This window comes from Schistocerca piceifrons, chromosome 2, assembly GCF_021461385.2.
Source record: "Schistocerca piceifrons isolate TAMUIC-IGC-003096 chromosome 2, iqSchPice1.1, whole genome shotgun sequence".
Taxonomy (NCBI): Eukaryota; Metazoa; Arthropoda; class Insecta; order Orthoptera; family Acrididae; genus Schistocerca; species Schistocerca piceifrons.
The window spans coordinates 355,128,469-355,143,772 of NC_060139.1; the positions used below are offsets into that span (position 1 = coordinate 355,128,469).

At 39.3% G+C, this 15,304-nt stretch overlaps 1 protein-coding gene across 2 annotated transcripts in view; it reads left to right on the forward strand.

Moving 5' to 3' along the window:
- Positions 1-15,304, forward strand: part of LOC124776302 (ATP-binding cassette sub-family C member 4-like) — a 380,895-nt gene that overhangs the window by 340,507 nt on the left and 25,084 nt on the right. For both annotated transcript variants that reach the window (XM_047251227.1, XM_047251228.1), the window contains exons 21-23: positions 1,793-1,966; positions 10,344-10,471; positions 10,567-10,812. In XM_047251227.1, the coding sequence (XP_047107183.1) occupies positions 1,793-1,966; positions 10,344-10,471; positions 10,567-10,812 (548 nt within the window). The remainder of the gene's footprint in view (positions 1-1,792; positions 1,967-10,343; positions 10,472-10,566; positions 10,813-15,304) is intronic.

Genomic DNA, 15,304 nt, shown 5'->3' on the forward strand with positions numbered 1-15,304 from the left:
CAGCAGCACGTATTCCGCATCGAAATTTGGGGTGATGCTCTAACTACTGATACGTGTAATTTTTTGTATGTTTTGTAGTTCTCTCGCAAGCATATTCTGAAAATCTGGAGCTACTTCTGATTAATCCTGTATTTCAAAACACAACAGACCACCATTGTCAGTCGGCGTGTACTCACAAAATAACCCTGCATGGAGATTTTTGAGTGAAAAGTGCTAAACTGTTGCCAATTTTTCAAATAGGAATGGTGACATGGAAGTGAAATAAAATGTTACATATTCCCCTTCCTTGAAATTTATAGATGCTCACTGGTCTGCGAACAGTCGAGAGGTAGTAGGAACTGTATTGATATAGTCGCAGTTGTGCATGCGCGCGAAAGGACGCATAGTGTGTGTGTGTGTGTGTGTGTGTGTGTGTGTGTGTGTGTGAAAGGCAGCAGCTGCCAATCTCAAGGTGGCGTATTAGCAATGTAGCATCATTCAGTATTCAGCATATCATAAAACAGTTCCGGAGCGTCAGCGCGAGGGAATACATCATGTTTGATTTCCCTCCAATAATGACATGCAGATGATTCGAAACACCGGTGTCATATCGCGCCTCGGCAATAAAAGTGGCGAAAGTCAAATAACAGCAATTTTTAGTTTCTGTCACTGAAAAATAAGAGTGAAGTGCCCTAACGTGCACAAACAATGTAATGCAATTTACTCCCAACAATACTTGCTTGACACTTGGGGCAAGCATACAATGTTTTAATACAAGTTCCATAGAATTTTGTACGTCTAGTTTTCTCAAGTATTGCATTTTTGAGTTGTGTTGCTGTTCTTGCCGGGATGCGATATGCTCACATAATGTCTGGGCGGCCGTTGCAATATGCACGCATGCATTGCCTTAGCAGATACTGAGTTTTAACGCTTTTATCCTCCCACCATAAATACTGTACAACTAATTTTAAATTAGTTAGGAACGGATCCAAAAGAATTAACCAATGTAAACACCGCTGTACGTGGACTGCATCTGCGCAGAAGTGAGAGATGTAAAACTTTTATTTGTAAATTTCCTTAAGAAAGTGTCGCTAGTTTACAATTAAAGTAGATAATGCATACTCGGTGATTACAGTTGTTCTTCTTTAATATAGGGCATTAAAGAAATAATTCCAGTTATAGCTTAAAAGAGCAAATAGATTATGTAGAAGACGATTTTTCACTTTCGTACAACTCAAATTTTGCAGTACTTCTCTTCTGCACCTCAGTTTTTCATCATCTTTCAGTGATTATCACAGCAAGTTCTGTCACGGGAATGGCCTCTGTTTACTGTTCTCATTTCTCCATGAACGACACAGTCGGTCTTTGTTTCATATAGCTCATTCCCCTTGCTTTTACAGTTCACATACCTTTTGTTATTACGGCTCCGTACTCACTGCATTACTCCAGTGTTGCTTATCGCTTTTTTCATCGTTATATAACATCTGAACAAGATTTCCTTACTTCCTCTAGCATGTTTCTGCTAAGTTCAGAACTCTTTTTCCTTATTGATTAGTTTGTTCATTCTCTAAATAAATTGCTTGTATTCACTGAAAATTAAATACTCTTCTTTGTTCTCATCTCACATCTTTATCCATATGACACACAAAAAACAGATATTTCTACAGGAATCTCTGCATAATTATCAACTTGTGTTTAACATTTCTCACTGAATTACACATAAAACTTCAAAACTAGTAGCAACCTTAAAACTGTTTGAAGAACATAACTGTCGATGGCAACGTAACAAACTGGCATTGTGCAAATTTTGCAGGTTCATTTGGTGGTTCTGGTGTGGGCTTGGCTATTTCACAGTCACTTATTCTGACTGGTATGCTTCAGTATGGTATTATGCAAATGACAGAAGTTGTCAGTCAAATGACATCAGTGGAGAGGGTCCTTGACTACACCAAGATCCCATCTGAAGCTGCTTTGGATTCTGCTCCAGGTAAATATGAAATTTAGATTTTTGGAACTTCCCTTTGAGTGTTATAAAAAAAGTATGTTTTGCAAGTGATGATGGCTTTTCTATCATTACCATTCTTGTTTCAGTTCATTTACCAGTTACTATTTCTGGGATGTTTAAATAACATCTATCCTTAATGAAATGTTTTCAGTATCCACTTCTCATTATATCATGTCTAGAAACTTATACACCAATCCAGACTTCGTATTATGAACATTTGTGCATGTCTAAACTACACAAATTACTGCATCAAGAAATTAAAGAAACTAAAGTAGGCCTCCAGATTTGTTTTCAGAGCACATTTGTAGACAGCTAATGTAAATTAATTCAGTGGAAATGAGACTCAGTGCAACAGACTTGTAGCAAAAATATGAGACTAATCCTGGTTATAAAGGAATTATTAAATTTAAAAAATCTAGCACATATCAACTGAGTTGTTACAAGAAGTGAAAATTGGACTATTAGCATAACAATGAAACATGTTAAATTCAACTTTTTGGATTACTATGACGAATTAATTGGAAGCTCAGTGCAGAAACCAGAAGGTGCTTTCACAACTTTGGTAAAGGGTTTCTTACAAAATGTAAAGATAAAACAATTATTTCACATAAGATACGTGTTACAGGTGCTGATTTACGGATCTCAAGTAGAAAAAGAAGCTGAGAGACCATAAGTGAACTAAGAAAAATGGTCGATGTTCAAACAATTATTTATGAATTTAGTTTAGTTCTGATTATTTTGTATTGTGCATAACATTTCATTGATTATATAGCCCCAATTCAACACTCCCATGCCTCTTCCAAGTGTTTTTATTGATAAATTTCAGCCACTTGCATAGTTATACTTAGAGATATTTGTATGTAAAATTGTTGTGATGACTGTAACTCACCATTACATGTTTCTCATTCATATTTATGTGTGCTGTATGCTAGTATCCCTGTCAAGTAGTTTCAATTGACACAAGTGAAGAATGATACTTTTCATAAATGCAGCAATATCTACCAGTTCAGTTGCTCATTATTACTGAATTGTAAGTTAATTATTTATGTTATTGCTGTCTTTATCTTAGTTTTTGTTGTTGTTTCGATCTGTAAATGGTGTTATTTGTAGCACACACCTATCACTGTTTAAAACAGGTCACGTAAGGAATGAAATCTCTTAAAGCACTCCCCAACCAAGACAAAAGTATAAAAATGCAATTAAAACATGTATATTCAGCCTGTAAATCATGTCTATGATGTATTTATGCAGACTGCGGCAACAACGAAAATTTGTACTGAGGCCGGTAATATTCGAACCTTTCTGCTCATGAGGCAGATGCACCACCCTGGCACAGTGGCTTTGCAACTGCACAGATTATCTAGCACACCTGCCTCCTCAACCCAAATTCCCTTTCACACTTCATCTCACTTTATATGCCCCATGAAGTCGAACAGCATTGTAGAGGCTTACTAACTGTATGAAAGTAACATCTCAGCACTGAACAAAATGGGGGATCTTCTCTGAAACACAGGAATAGGTGCATTATTGTTTCATTTGATTGAAGGACCTATGCCCAGATTTCAGGCAGTGTCCCCCATTTATTTCGATGCTGAGGTGCTATTCCAATACAGTTGGAGAGTCTCTGCAATTCTGTTTAAGTTTAGGGGGAATGCCAAGTGGACCAAGTGGACTGAGTCATAAATGGGCATTTAGATTGAGGAAAGAGGCACGCTAGGGTAGTCTGTATAGTTGTTCAGAGCCACTGTGTTAGGGTGGTGGTGTGGTTGAAACATTTGTCTACTGAGCAGAAGACTGAGGTTTGAATCTCAATCTTGGTACAGATTGTCATTCGTTGCTTCAAATGGCTCTAAGCACTATGGGACTTAACATCTGAGGTCATCAGTCCCCTAAACTTAGAACTACTTAAACCTAACTAACCTAAGGACATCACACACATCCATCCCTGAGGTAGGATTCGAACCTGCAACCGTAGCAGCGGCGTGGTTCCGGACTGAAGCGTCTAGAACCGCTCGTCCAGCTATTCGTTGCTTCAGGAAGCATATATGCATTACAGGTGTTTGAGAACTAAAAACGTCTTTGGAACCAGATCATATCTCTCCAAAACTTTCTAATAATGAGTTGAGTGGTTTAAAGCAGCTCAAAGAAAGGTATGTTCTACTTGCTTAAATTTTAGGAGTAAGATGCGTGGTTGCAGTGAAATTATAGTCAGATCGCAAGGCATTTAGAAATGTAACGACATCGCTTTCCCTACTGATACTGGCATTTTTCATAGTTCTGTCAATTTTTATGATTTGAATATTTTTATGATAGATATCTACCTGGAGGATAAAAGTAAAAAAAAAAAATTAAATACAGGCTCTCACTTATTTTTCATTTTCAGTTCTTGTTAAGTAAACAAGGTATAAAAGATTAGTGATGATAAAATCTATTTTAATAAGATTTGAAATGACTAATTCCATTGTGTTTCATGATGTCACAAAAAATATTGATGTCTTGTACTTGTGCAACAACACAAAAAAAGCACCTAAAACTGCAGTTGAAAATGGAGCACAAAAGTGCTGAACTCTGCTCTTAATTATTTAGCTGGATGGATAAAAATCTACTCATCAAGCACTGGCAGAACACACACATAAAAGAAAGTTATAATTTGGGAAGCTTTCCGAGCCAGTGGCTCCTTCTTCAGGAAGAAGGGTTGAAGGGGAAGAAAGAGTGGTGAAAAAAAAGGACTGGAGAGGTCTGAAAAAAGGGTAGATTTTGGGAAAGTTACCCAGAACTGCATTCCAGGGGAGACTTACTCTTAGGATGAAAAGGAAAGACTGATTGTTGGGGACTGCATCAGATGGGACTTGAAAACCTGAGACCTTAAAGGTGGAAGACACGGTAATATGCAGACAGAGGTTACTGCTTAGACATAATGCATGAGTTAATAAGAGTGAAAAGCTGAGTGTGTTGTATGTAGCAGAGGTGGATAGTGGGATGTGAAAAATAGATGGGTAAGACAATGAAAGATGTAGAACACTAAAATGGAGTGAAGCACAGAGAAATTACTGTGAAGAAATGCTGTGGCAGAAGAAATTAACAGGTGGCGAGAACCATGGACATGTTGTAGTACTAGTTCCCACCTGTGGAGTTCTGAGAAACTGATGTCTGGAAAAGAATCTAGATGGCATGTGTGGTGAAACAGGCGCCGAGGTCATGTTGTCATTTTGTAGAGCGTGCTCAGCAATAGGATATTCTGAGATGCCAGTATACAGCCTCTGCCTATGCCCATTCATCCTAATTGGTAATTTGGTAGTAGGGTGCATAGGGCAAGTCTTGCAGCGGGGATAGTCACAGGGGTAGGAGCTATAGGGTAGGGATATGGGAGCAGAAGGAGCATAGGGTCTCACAAGAATATTGTGGAGATTGGGAGGGTGACGGAAAACTGTTCTAAGTGTGGTTGGCAAAATTTCTGACAGAATGGATCTCATTTCAGGGCATGATGTTTGGAAGTCATGGCCCTGTTGAAGTAGCTGATTAACACATTCCAGACCAGGATAATACTGAGTCACCAGTGGCTTGCTCCAAAGTTGTTTTTTCGAGGGATCAGCAGTACCAGGATTGGATGTGATGGCCCAGGAAATTTGCTTTGTAACTAGGCTGGTGGGGTAATTACTTGCAGTGAAGCCTGAGGTGAACATGTTGGTGAATTGCTGTAAAGAGTCTGCATCCAAACAAATACATTTGCTTCAGATGCCAAGTCTGTATGGGTAGGAACGTTTAACATGGAAAGGATGGAAACTGTTACTATGTAAGTACTGTTGTTTGTTGGTAGGTTTAATCTGGATGGAAGCCCAAAATCTGCATTTCATCATGCTGCTTTGATGAAGGACCTACTTTCCTTTTCAGGTAATATTCTTTGGAAATATCACTTTCCAACAGCAAACCTGACATTGAACCCTGTCTTGAACAGTGCAGACACGATTCCAACTTGATCTGCCACTACTACCTCAAACTCATCCCTTACAAGCCTACCAAGAATTTCTCACATCCAGCATTGATTCACAACCCTTCCTCAGACCCCTACAACATGACCCTAACCTGTCCTCTGCAGAACTCCAGGCTCTACGTTCCCTAAAAGCTGATGCCTCCATCATTACCCTCCCAGGAGACAAAGGATCCACCATTGTAGTACTTTAGTGAAAGGAATATTTTACTGAAGGTCTATGCCAGCTGTCTGATACCGCTACATACAGCATCTGCCATCAACATCCCATCCCTGTGATTTGAACTGATATGCAGACCCTCCTTAAAACCTCAGGCCCCTCACAAGGACTAACACCTCACCCCACCCAAACCAGGCACCCCACCTTTTACCTTCTTCCTAAGATCCACAAATCCAATCATCCTGGCTGTCGCATAGTTGCTGGCTTCAAAGCACCTGCCGAACTTATATCTGCGTTAGTTGATCAACACCTGCAACCTATAGTACAAAGACCCCCCCCCCCTCCCTTTCTCCATCAGAGATACCAACCACTTGCTAGATCATCTGCAATCCCTGCCTGTCCCACTCCCACCACACATCTTTCTTGCCAACATTGATGCCACATCCCTCTATACCGACATTTCACATGTACATGATCTGTCTGCTGCTGAACATTTCCTCAGTCAGTTCCCACCTGATTCTAAACCTATGACATCATTCTTACTCACCTAAATCAACTTTATTCTTACCAACAACTACTACAGCATTGAGGGGCAGACATACAAACACATCAGGGTTATGGGGCTATGGGGACCAGGATGGCTCCTTCCTATGCCAACCTTTTCACGTGTCACTTGGAGGGTCCTTTTCTGGAGTCTTTAGCCCCTGGTTTGATTTAGATACATTGATGACATCTTTACAATATGGACTCATGGTGAGGCTGACCTGCTAAAATTAATGGAATCTCTGAATACCTTCTCGCAATCAAATTTCACATGGTCCTATTCCAAATCCCGTGCCACTTTCCTTGATGTTGATCTCATCCTCACCAAACAACAGCTGCACACTTCTGCCCACATTAAACCTATCTGCAAACAACAGTACTTACAGTTTGATAGTTGCCATCCTTTCCATGTCAAACATTCCTACCCACACAGCCTTGGCATCTGAGGCAAACATATTTGTATGGATGCAAACTCCTAACAGCAATACACCACCATTCTCACCTCTGGCTTCACTACACGTAATTACCCCAGCAGCCTAGTTAAAAAGCAGATTTCCATGGCCATCACATCCAATCCTGGTACTGCTGATCCGTCCAAAACACCACTTCGGAGCACACCACTGATGACTCAGTATTATCCTGGAGTGGAATGTGTTAATCAGCTACTTCAACACGGCCATGACTTCCTTGAATCATACCCTGAAATGAGATCCATTCTGTCTGAAATTTTGCCCACCACACTCAGAACAGTTTTCCGTCACCCTCCCAATCTCCACAATAGTCTTGTCAGACCCTATACTCCTTCTGCACCCATCTCCCTACCCTATGGCTCCTACCCCTGCGACTGTCCCCACTGCAAGACTTGCCCTATACACCCTTCTACGACCACCTATAGCAGCCCTCTAACTGGCAAAACATGTATTATCAAATGGAGAGCCACCTGTGAAATGACACACGTCATATACCAGCTGCTATGTAAACACTACCACTAAGTTATCAATTAGGATGAATGGGCATAGGCAGAGGGAGTATACTGGCAACTCAAAATATCCCATTGCTGAGCATGCTCTACAAAATGACAATGTGACCTGGGCGCCTGTTTCACCACACGTGCCATCTAGATTCTTTTTCCAGACATCAGTTTCTCAGAACTCCAGAGGTGGGAACTAGTACTACAACATGTCCACGGTTCTCGCCACCCGTTAATTTCTTCCGTCACAGCATTTCTTCACAGTAACTACTCTTTGCTTCCCTCCATTTTAGTGTTCTACATCTTTCATTGTCTTACCCATCTATTTTTCACTGCCCACTTTCCAACTTTGTTACATACAATGCACCTAGCTTTTCACTCTTATTAACTCATGTGTGATGTTTAAGCAGTAACCTCTGTTTGCATATTACTGTGTCTTCTACCTTTAAGCTCTCAGGTTTTCAAGTCTCATTTGATGCAGTCCCCAACAATAAGTCTTTCCTTTTCATCCTAAGCTGTAAATCTCCCCTGACAGACAGTTCTAAGTGATTTTCCCGAAATCTACCCCTTTTTCAGACCTCTCCAGTCCTTTTTTTTTCACCCTTCTTCCTTCCCCTTTAACCCTTATTCCTGAACAAGGAGCCACTGGCTCAGAAAGCTTGCCCAGTTATAACTTTCTTTTATGAGTGTGTTCTGCCGCTGTTTTTTGAGTAGTTTTTTTTATCTTTCCAGTTAATGTATTTAGTCAATCATTATTTTTATTGTTAAACTCTGCTCTTAGCTATTGTACTGCCGACTGTTGGTTTTACGCTGTCCTAGCAAACTGATGAAGTTGTGTCAAAATGTTGAGCATCATTTTCTTGATAATTATTGAACATCAACACCTCAGCCAAAATAGAGTCACTCTATTTTCACACTTTGCCCACCTTGCGAGGTTAGAGAATAGCTTATGGAGCGCTCCCCTCGCAGATAAATGGATAGTTTTCCAAGGTTGAATGGTGCAGTAACCATCCCTAGATAACAAAATTGCAGTGCCTGTGTTGTTCCGAAATACTAGGGAATGATACTTTGTATATCACGCATATACAAAGGATCAGTCAATATGACAACTACAGCCATTACAAATTACATTAAATGCATTTACAGTTGTGAATGCGAACAACCATCAGATGTATGACGGAATGACGACAATGAAAATTTGTGCCAGACCAGGACTCTAACCCGCATTGTGTTTGGGCCTGGGTATGAGCCTTGCTGAGATAGCTTAATGTTAAAGTACTGCTTGCGATAAGCAGGAAATCTGGGTTCAACAGCACAAATTTTCATTGTCGTCATTCCATTATGCAGCTGGTTGTTATCCATATTCGCAACTGCGAATACATTTCATATATTCCTAGTTTACTCACTCTCTCATCCAGCAACATATTTCTACCTGTGCCTTCAATTAGCCTCTTTATTTGTTGGAACACTAAGGGCAAAGTCATGTCTATTAATGTTAACGCATTTCTCTCACAACCCTCTGGGACCGCCATCAAGCTTGACATACAGTGGCACACAGCACACAGACACCTTGCTACACTTCCCTCACAGAGTGAAGAGGGTGTCCTGGATGTCTGGAAAACAATCTGAACTTTGTAGTTTCTCTGAATACTCAGAACAGTGCTGTACGGGTCTCAACAGATGAGAAACAGCTTTACCTGGTGCTTCCCAGACTTGAATGCCATGAGAATAGGGTAAAACTAATTCCTATTGAAGCCTACAGATAGACGACTCTGTAGAACTTCAACTATAAAAAGGAAAGAAAGACAGAAAAAGTAACTTGAGGAGTCCCCTTGGTTTCAGCGGTCTGAGCAATTCACAATATTCTCTCGTTGCTTCTTTAGTAATGCTTGGCAATATATACTGTCTCAACATCAGATGTTTTTTGCAGCTCGCAAATCTAATTCATAATATATCGATGGCAGCACAACACAGAGTACATATATGTAAAGGAAAAGCAAGCAAATCTATGTGCCATTAAAACCAAAAAGTATCAAACATTAGAATGAATTAAAAGGAGATGAACAAATCTGTTTTTTTTTTCTTTTTTTTTTTTCTTTTTTTAAATGATAAAGGAAGGAAGTAAGACTGGGCTTAACATCACATCGACATCAATGTCATTAGAGATGGAGTGCAAACTCTGAATGTGTCAAGGGTGGGGAAGGAAATTGTTCGTGCCCTTTCAAAGGAACCATTCTGGCATTTGCCTGGAGTGATTTAGGGGGACCACGCAAAACCTAAATCTGTATAGCTGGAAGCAGGTTTGAACCATCGTTCTCCCGAATGCGATGTTTCTTATGATACCATGTGTATAGTTATGTATTACTTGATTATGTCTATTGTCACAGTAGAAAGTGAGTTAATGACCTCTGTGGAAATAGAAACCAACCGGACCCACAATATTAGTGAATATCCATGATTTTCTTTTTCTGCTGTATTCTATCACTCTGGGATACTATAATATAAGTTATAAAGAAGAAAATAAATATAAATCAGTTCCTAATGTGAAAAGTCTGCCTCTTGGAATATGGAATACCGTTTACAGAAATTTATAGGATGATGACATCGGTGACTGATTTTGTTTCAACAGGAATGCTTTCAAGGCCATGTCCTATGAATGAGAGACTTGATGACTGTATACGTACACTTTTTCTTTCAGATAAGAAGCCACCAGCATCATGGCCACAGCGAGGACAGGTTACCTTCCAGAAGATGTATCTCAAATACAGCCCTGAAGATCCTCCAGTCCTCAAGAACCTTAATTTTACTGTACAAGCCACACACAAGGTTGTGCTCTACACTACATTCTGAATTATCTCTGGAAGAATTGTGTTCATGTTTTCACAATCTTTCTAATTGCAAAATCCCTTAACTATATCTAGGTTGGCATAGTTGGTCGCACAGGCGCAGGGAAGTCATCACTTATTTCCGCTCTCTTCCGGCTGGCACCTATAGAGGGAGCCATTCTGATTGATGATGTGGACACCAGCACCCTGGGACTCCATGACTTGCGGAAACACATTTCCATTATCCCACAGGAACCTGTGCTCTTCTCAGAGACTCTCCGCTTCAACCTGGACCCGTTTTCAGAGTTTGATGACGCAAAACTCTGGGATGTACTTGAAGAGGTATAGTCTTGCTCTTCCTCGCCTGTCAAATCTGTTTCCAGTGATGTTAAATCACTTTGGCCATCGGGCTTCATAAAAGAATAATCAATCACATTCACCGGATTAATGTATGAACTAGAGCACACCATAAAGAAAAATGAAAATAAGGCTCAAGGTTCATTAATTGGATTTTGTATGAATATCTGAAGGCTATATGCTTAAATCCATGTGTCACATAAGGTCCTTAGAATAGCCTTTAGAATAACGACTGTGGTTCACTTTATGTTACTCAATAAAAACACGAGCGTAAGATTATTAAATTAGATTAGATTAGATTTACTTTCATTTCAATTGATCAGCATTGACGAAGCCCTCCAGGATCTAGAGCATGTCAGAAAAAGAATAATACATGACAAGTATTTACAACTAAAACAAATAAGCTAATGTACCTTCCACAGGTCCTAAGTGGAATGATAGTCTTTTTTTTTTTAATGAACACACTATCAAAGAATCATCTGACAACACTCATTTACTAAGGTCACATTAATGCACTGAATTTAGAATTAAAAAAATGTTTATTTTATTTATAAGTTAATAAACGTATAATACGAGGGCTATCCACAAAGTACATTACGTTTTCGTTTGTGTCCATTAAGGGCGGGGCTAGCGCGGCCATCTTGGTGTCATGTCATTCCGCCGCTCAGTCGGCATCCTGCCGTGCTAGTGAGAGGTTTGTACTGTACTCCGTTGAGTTACTGTGACAGTTTGAAATGTCAGCATTAATTGAAAATGCCGCAAAGTGTGAAGTGCGTGCTGTAATAAAGTTTCAGACTGCAAAAAACTGTACACCAATAGAAATCTATCGGCAGCTTTGTGAAGTGTATGGGGACAACATAATCACTGAAGGTGGAGTGCGTCAATGGGTCATAAAATTTAAAAATGGCCGAACTAACGTTCACGATGAAGAGCGAAGTAGAAGACCCAGCATAGTGACTGCCGAACTTGTCGAAAAAGTCAATGCCGCAGACCGTGAAAACCGTAATTTCACAATAATGGAACTCTCTATGAGTTTTCCACAAATTTCACGAAGTTTGTTGCACGAAATCATTACCGAAAAGCTTGGTTACCGCAAGTTTTGTGCAAGATGGATACCAAAAATCTTGACAGAGATCCACAAAAATCAGCGAATGGCTGCAGTGTCAACGTTTTTGGACACTTAGGAGAAAGATGGCGACTCATTACTCGATCGCTTCGTTACTGGTGATGAAACATGGCTTAAGCATGTGAACTGCGAGACAAAATTGCAGTCAATGCAGTGGGGGCACACAAATTCCCCCCAAAATCCAAGAAATGCATGCAGACAATGTTGGCAAGAAATGTGATGGCGACTGTCTTTTTGGACAGAAAAGGTGTGATTTTTGTGGATTTCTTGGAAAGAGGCACTACAATAAACTCTCAAAGTTATTGCCAAACTCTGCACAACCTCAGAAGAGCAATACAAAACAAGCGCAGGGGAAAGTTGGGCTCAAAGATCTTGCTGATTCACGACAATGTTCGGGCCCACACGGCAAATGCCACTCGTGAAGTTCTCGAATCTTTTAAGTGGGAGTTGTTTCCTCATCTGCCGTACAGTCCCGACCTGGCACCGAGCGACTTCCACTTATTCCCAGCAATGAAGAAGTGATTGGCTATTTAGCGTTTTGATTACGATGCACAGCTTCAAGAAGAGGTAACCACGTGGTTGAAGGCGCAGGCGGCCGAATTTTATGACGGAGGAATTTCCAAGCTCATCCATCACTACGATAAGTGCCTTAATTTAAATGGCAACTATGTAGAAAAGTAGTATTTAAGTGTGGCTTTCATCTGTATATAATAAAAAGAAATTCCAATACTTTATTTATTTTTAATTCCAAAACGTAATGTACTTTGTGGATAGCCCTCGTAGAACAACTACAATACTTAATTGCAATGAACACATTACTGCACTGAAACGGTGCAGAAGTTTCATTGTACGTTTTATACACACGCGCACGTGAGCGCGCGCGCCCACACACACACACACACACACACACACACACACACACACACACACACACACACGCGCGAAGTCAGTTGGTTCTACTGAGAAATTCATAAATGAAGTAGAAGGAGTTGGCCACCAATACAATAAATCCTTTAGGCTTCTCTTAAACTGAATTTCATTGGTTGTTAAGCTTTTTATGGCTGCTGGCAAGTTCTTGAAAATGTGTGTTCCTGAATAATGCACACCTTTTTTACAAGAGTAAGTGACTTTAAATCCTTGTGAAGATTATTCTTATTTCTAGTATCGATTCCATGAACTGAGCTGCTGGTTTGAAAAGTTGATATATTTTTAATGACAAATTTCATTAAGGAATAAATATATTGGGAAGCAGTAGTTAGTATCCCTAGTTCCATAAACAGGCCTCTGCAGGATGTTCTTGAGTTCACACCACATATAACTCTTCTTACATGTTTTTGTGCCCGGACAACTTTAGCTTGGCTTGATGAATTACCCCAAAAAATAATCCCATATGACATTATGGAGTGAAAGTAAGCATAGTATGCCAGCTTTTTCATGTCTAACAGAATTCGCATTGCAAGTAGAGATTTGTTTAGACACTTCAGCAGTTCTGTGGCGTGCCCCTCCCAGTTGAATTTATTATCAATCCCGTATGACATTATGGAGTGAAAGTAAGCATAGTATGCCAGCTTTTTCATGTCTAACAGAATTCGCATTGCAAGTAGAGATTTGTTTAGACACTTCAGCAGTTCTGTGGTGTGCCCCTCCCAGTTGAATTTATTATCAATCTGTAATCCCAAGAATTTAACACTGTCCACTTCTTCTATCTGCTTGTCGTCATATGTTAGGCATATACTCGTGGGACACCCCTTACAAGTTCTGAACTGCATGCAGTGTGTTTTTTTTCAAAGTTTAGTGACAAATAGTTGGATAAGAACCAGTGATTAATGTCCACAAATCTTTTATTAGCTGATATTTCTATGACTACACTTTATTTGCTATTTATTGCAATGTTTGTTCCATTGGAAAACAAAACAAACGTGGCATCTGGTAATGTTACTGATGAAAGGTCATCAATATACACGAGAAAAAGTAAGGGCTGTAAGATGGAACCTTGTGGGACCCCACATGTAATTAGTTCCCAGGTGGATGATGCCTGATAGCTTAATACATGTGTCTTTCCTAATAACACCCTTTGTTTCCTGCCAGAGATATAACATTTGAACCATTTTGCAGCATTTCCTGTTACACCATAATATTCTAATTTACTTAAAAGGATATTGTGATTTACACAGTAAAATGCCTCTAACACATCACAAAATATACCAATTGCCTGCAATTTTTTGTCTAATGAATTAAGTACATTTGCAGTGTAATTGTACATAGCCTTCTCAATATCAGAACGCTTTAGAAATCCTAACTGAGACTTTGACAGTATATTGTCTGTGATAAGATGGTTATACAGCTGAGTGTACGTTACCTTTTCTAAAAATTTTCAGAATGCTGGCAGAAGTGAAATTGGACAGAACTTTGGCATAATTTCTTTATCTCCCTTCTTAAATAGTGGCTTAACTTCAGCATATTTCAACAATTCAGGAAATATTCCACTGATAAACAACTGGTTACACTGATAGCTTAATATGTTACTTAACTCAGAATCACATTCTTTAATTAACTTTGTTAATATTTCATCATACCCACTAGATGTTTTTGATTTTAAAGTTTTTATGATGGACATTACTTCTGCTGGGGTAGTGAGGGTCAAATTCATATTATGGAAGTTACTTGAAATGTCAGGGCTGAGGTATCCCATGGCAGCATCTACAGAACCTGACAACCCCATCTTTTCAATAACAGTTATAAAATGTTTGTTAAAAATTTCTGAAACACTACACACATCTGTCACCAATGTATCATTTACTCTTAATGCTATTTGCCCCTCTTCGTGTCTTGTTCTACCTGTCTCCTCCTTCACTATATCCCATATTGTCTTTATTTTGTTATCTGATATGACTGTCTTTTCCTTGTAATATATTTGTTTTGATTTCTGTGTTACAGTCTTGAATGTTTTGCAGTATTTCTTGTACTGTGCTATAACATCAACATCAGAACTGTTTCAGATTGACAGATACGGTTTTCTTTTTGTTTTAAAAGATACCTCTATTTCTTGAATAATCCATGGCTTCTTTGTAGACTTTGCTCTAACCTTGGTTAGTTTTGGGAGAAAACAGTGTTCAAATAAGGTAAGCACTTTATTAGCAAAAGTGTTATATTTTTCATTCATGCCATGAGCACTGTAAACATCACTCAAGTGAACGTCTCTCAGGAGTTTCCTAAAATAATCAATTTTTGACTTTTTTATTACCCCCTTGAATTCAGATTTAACAGATTTTATATCCTGATCAGTATTAAGATTTAACAGAAGGAACTGCTTGTCATGGTCTGAGAGGCCACTGACTATTGGTTTTGTAA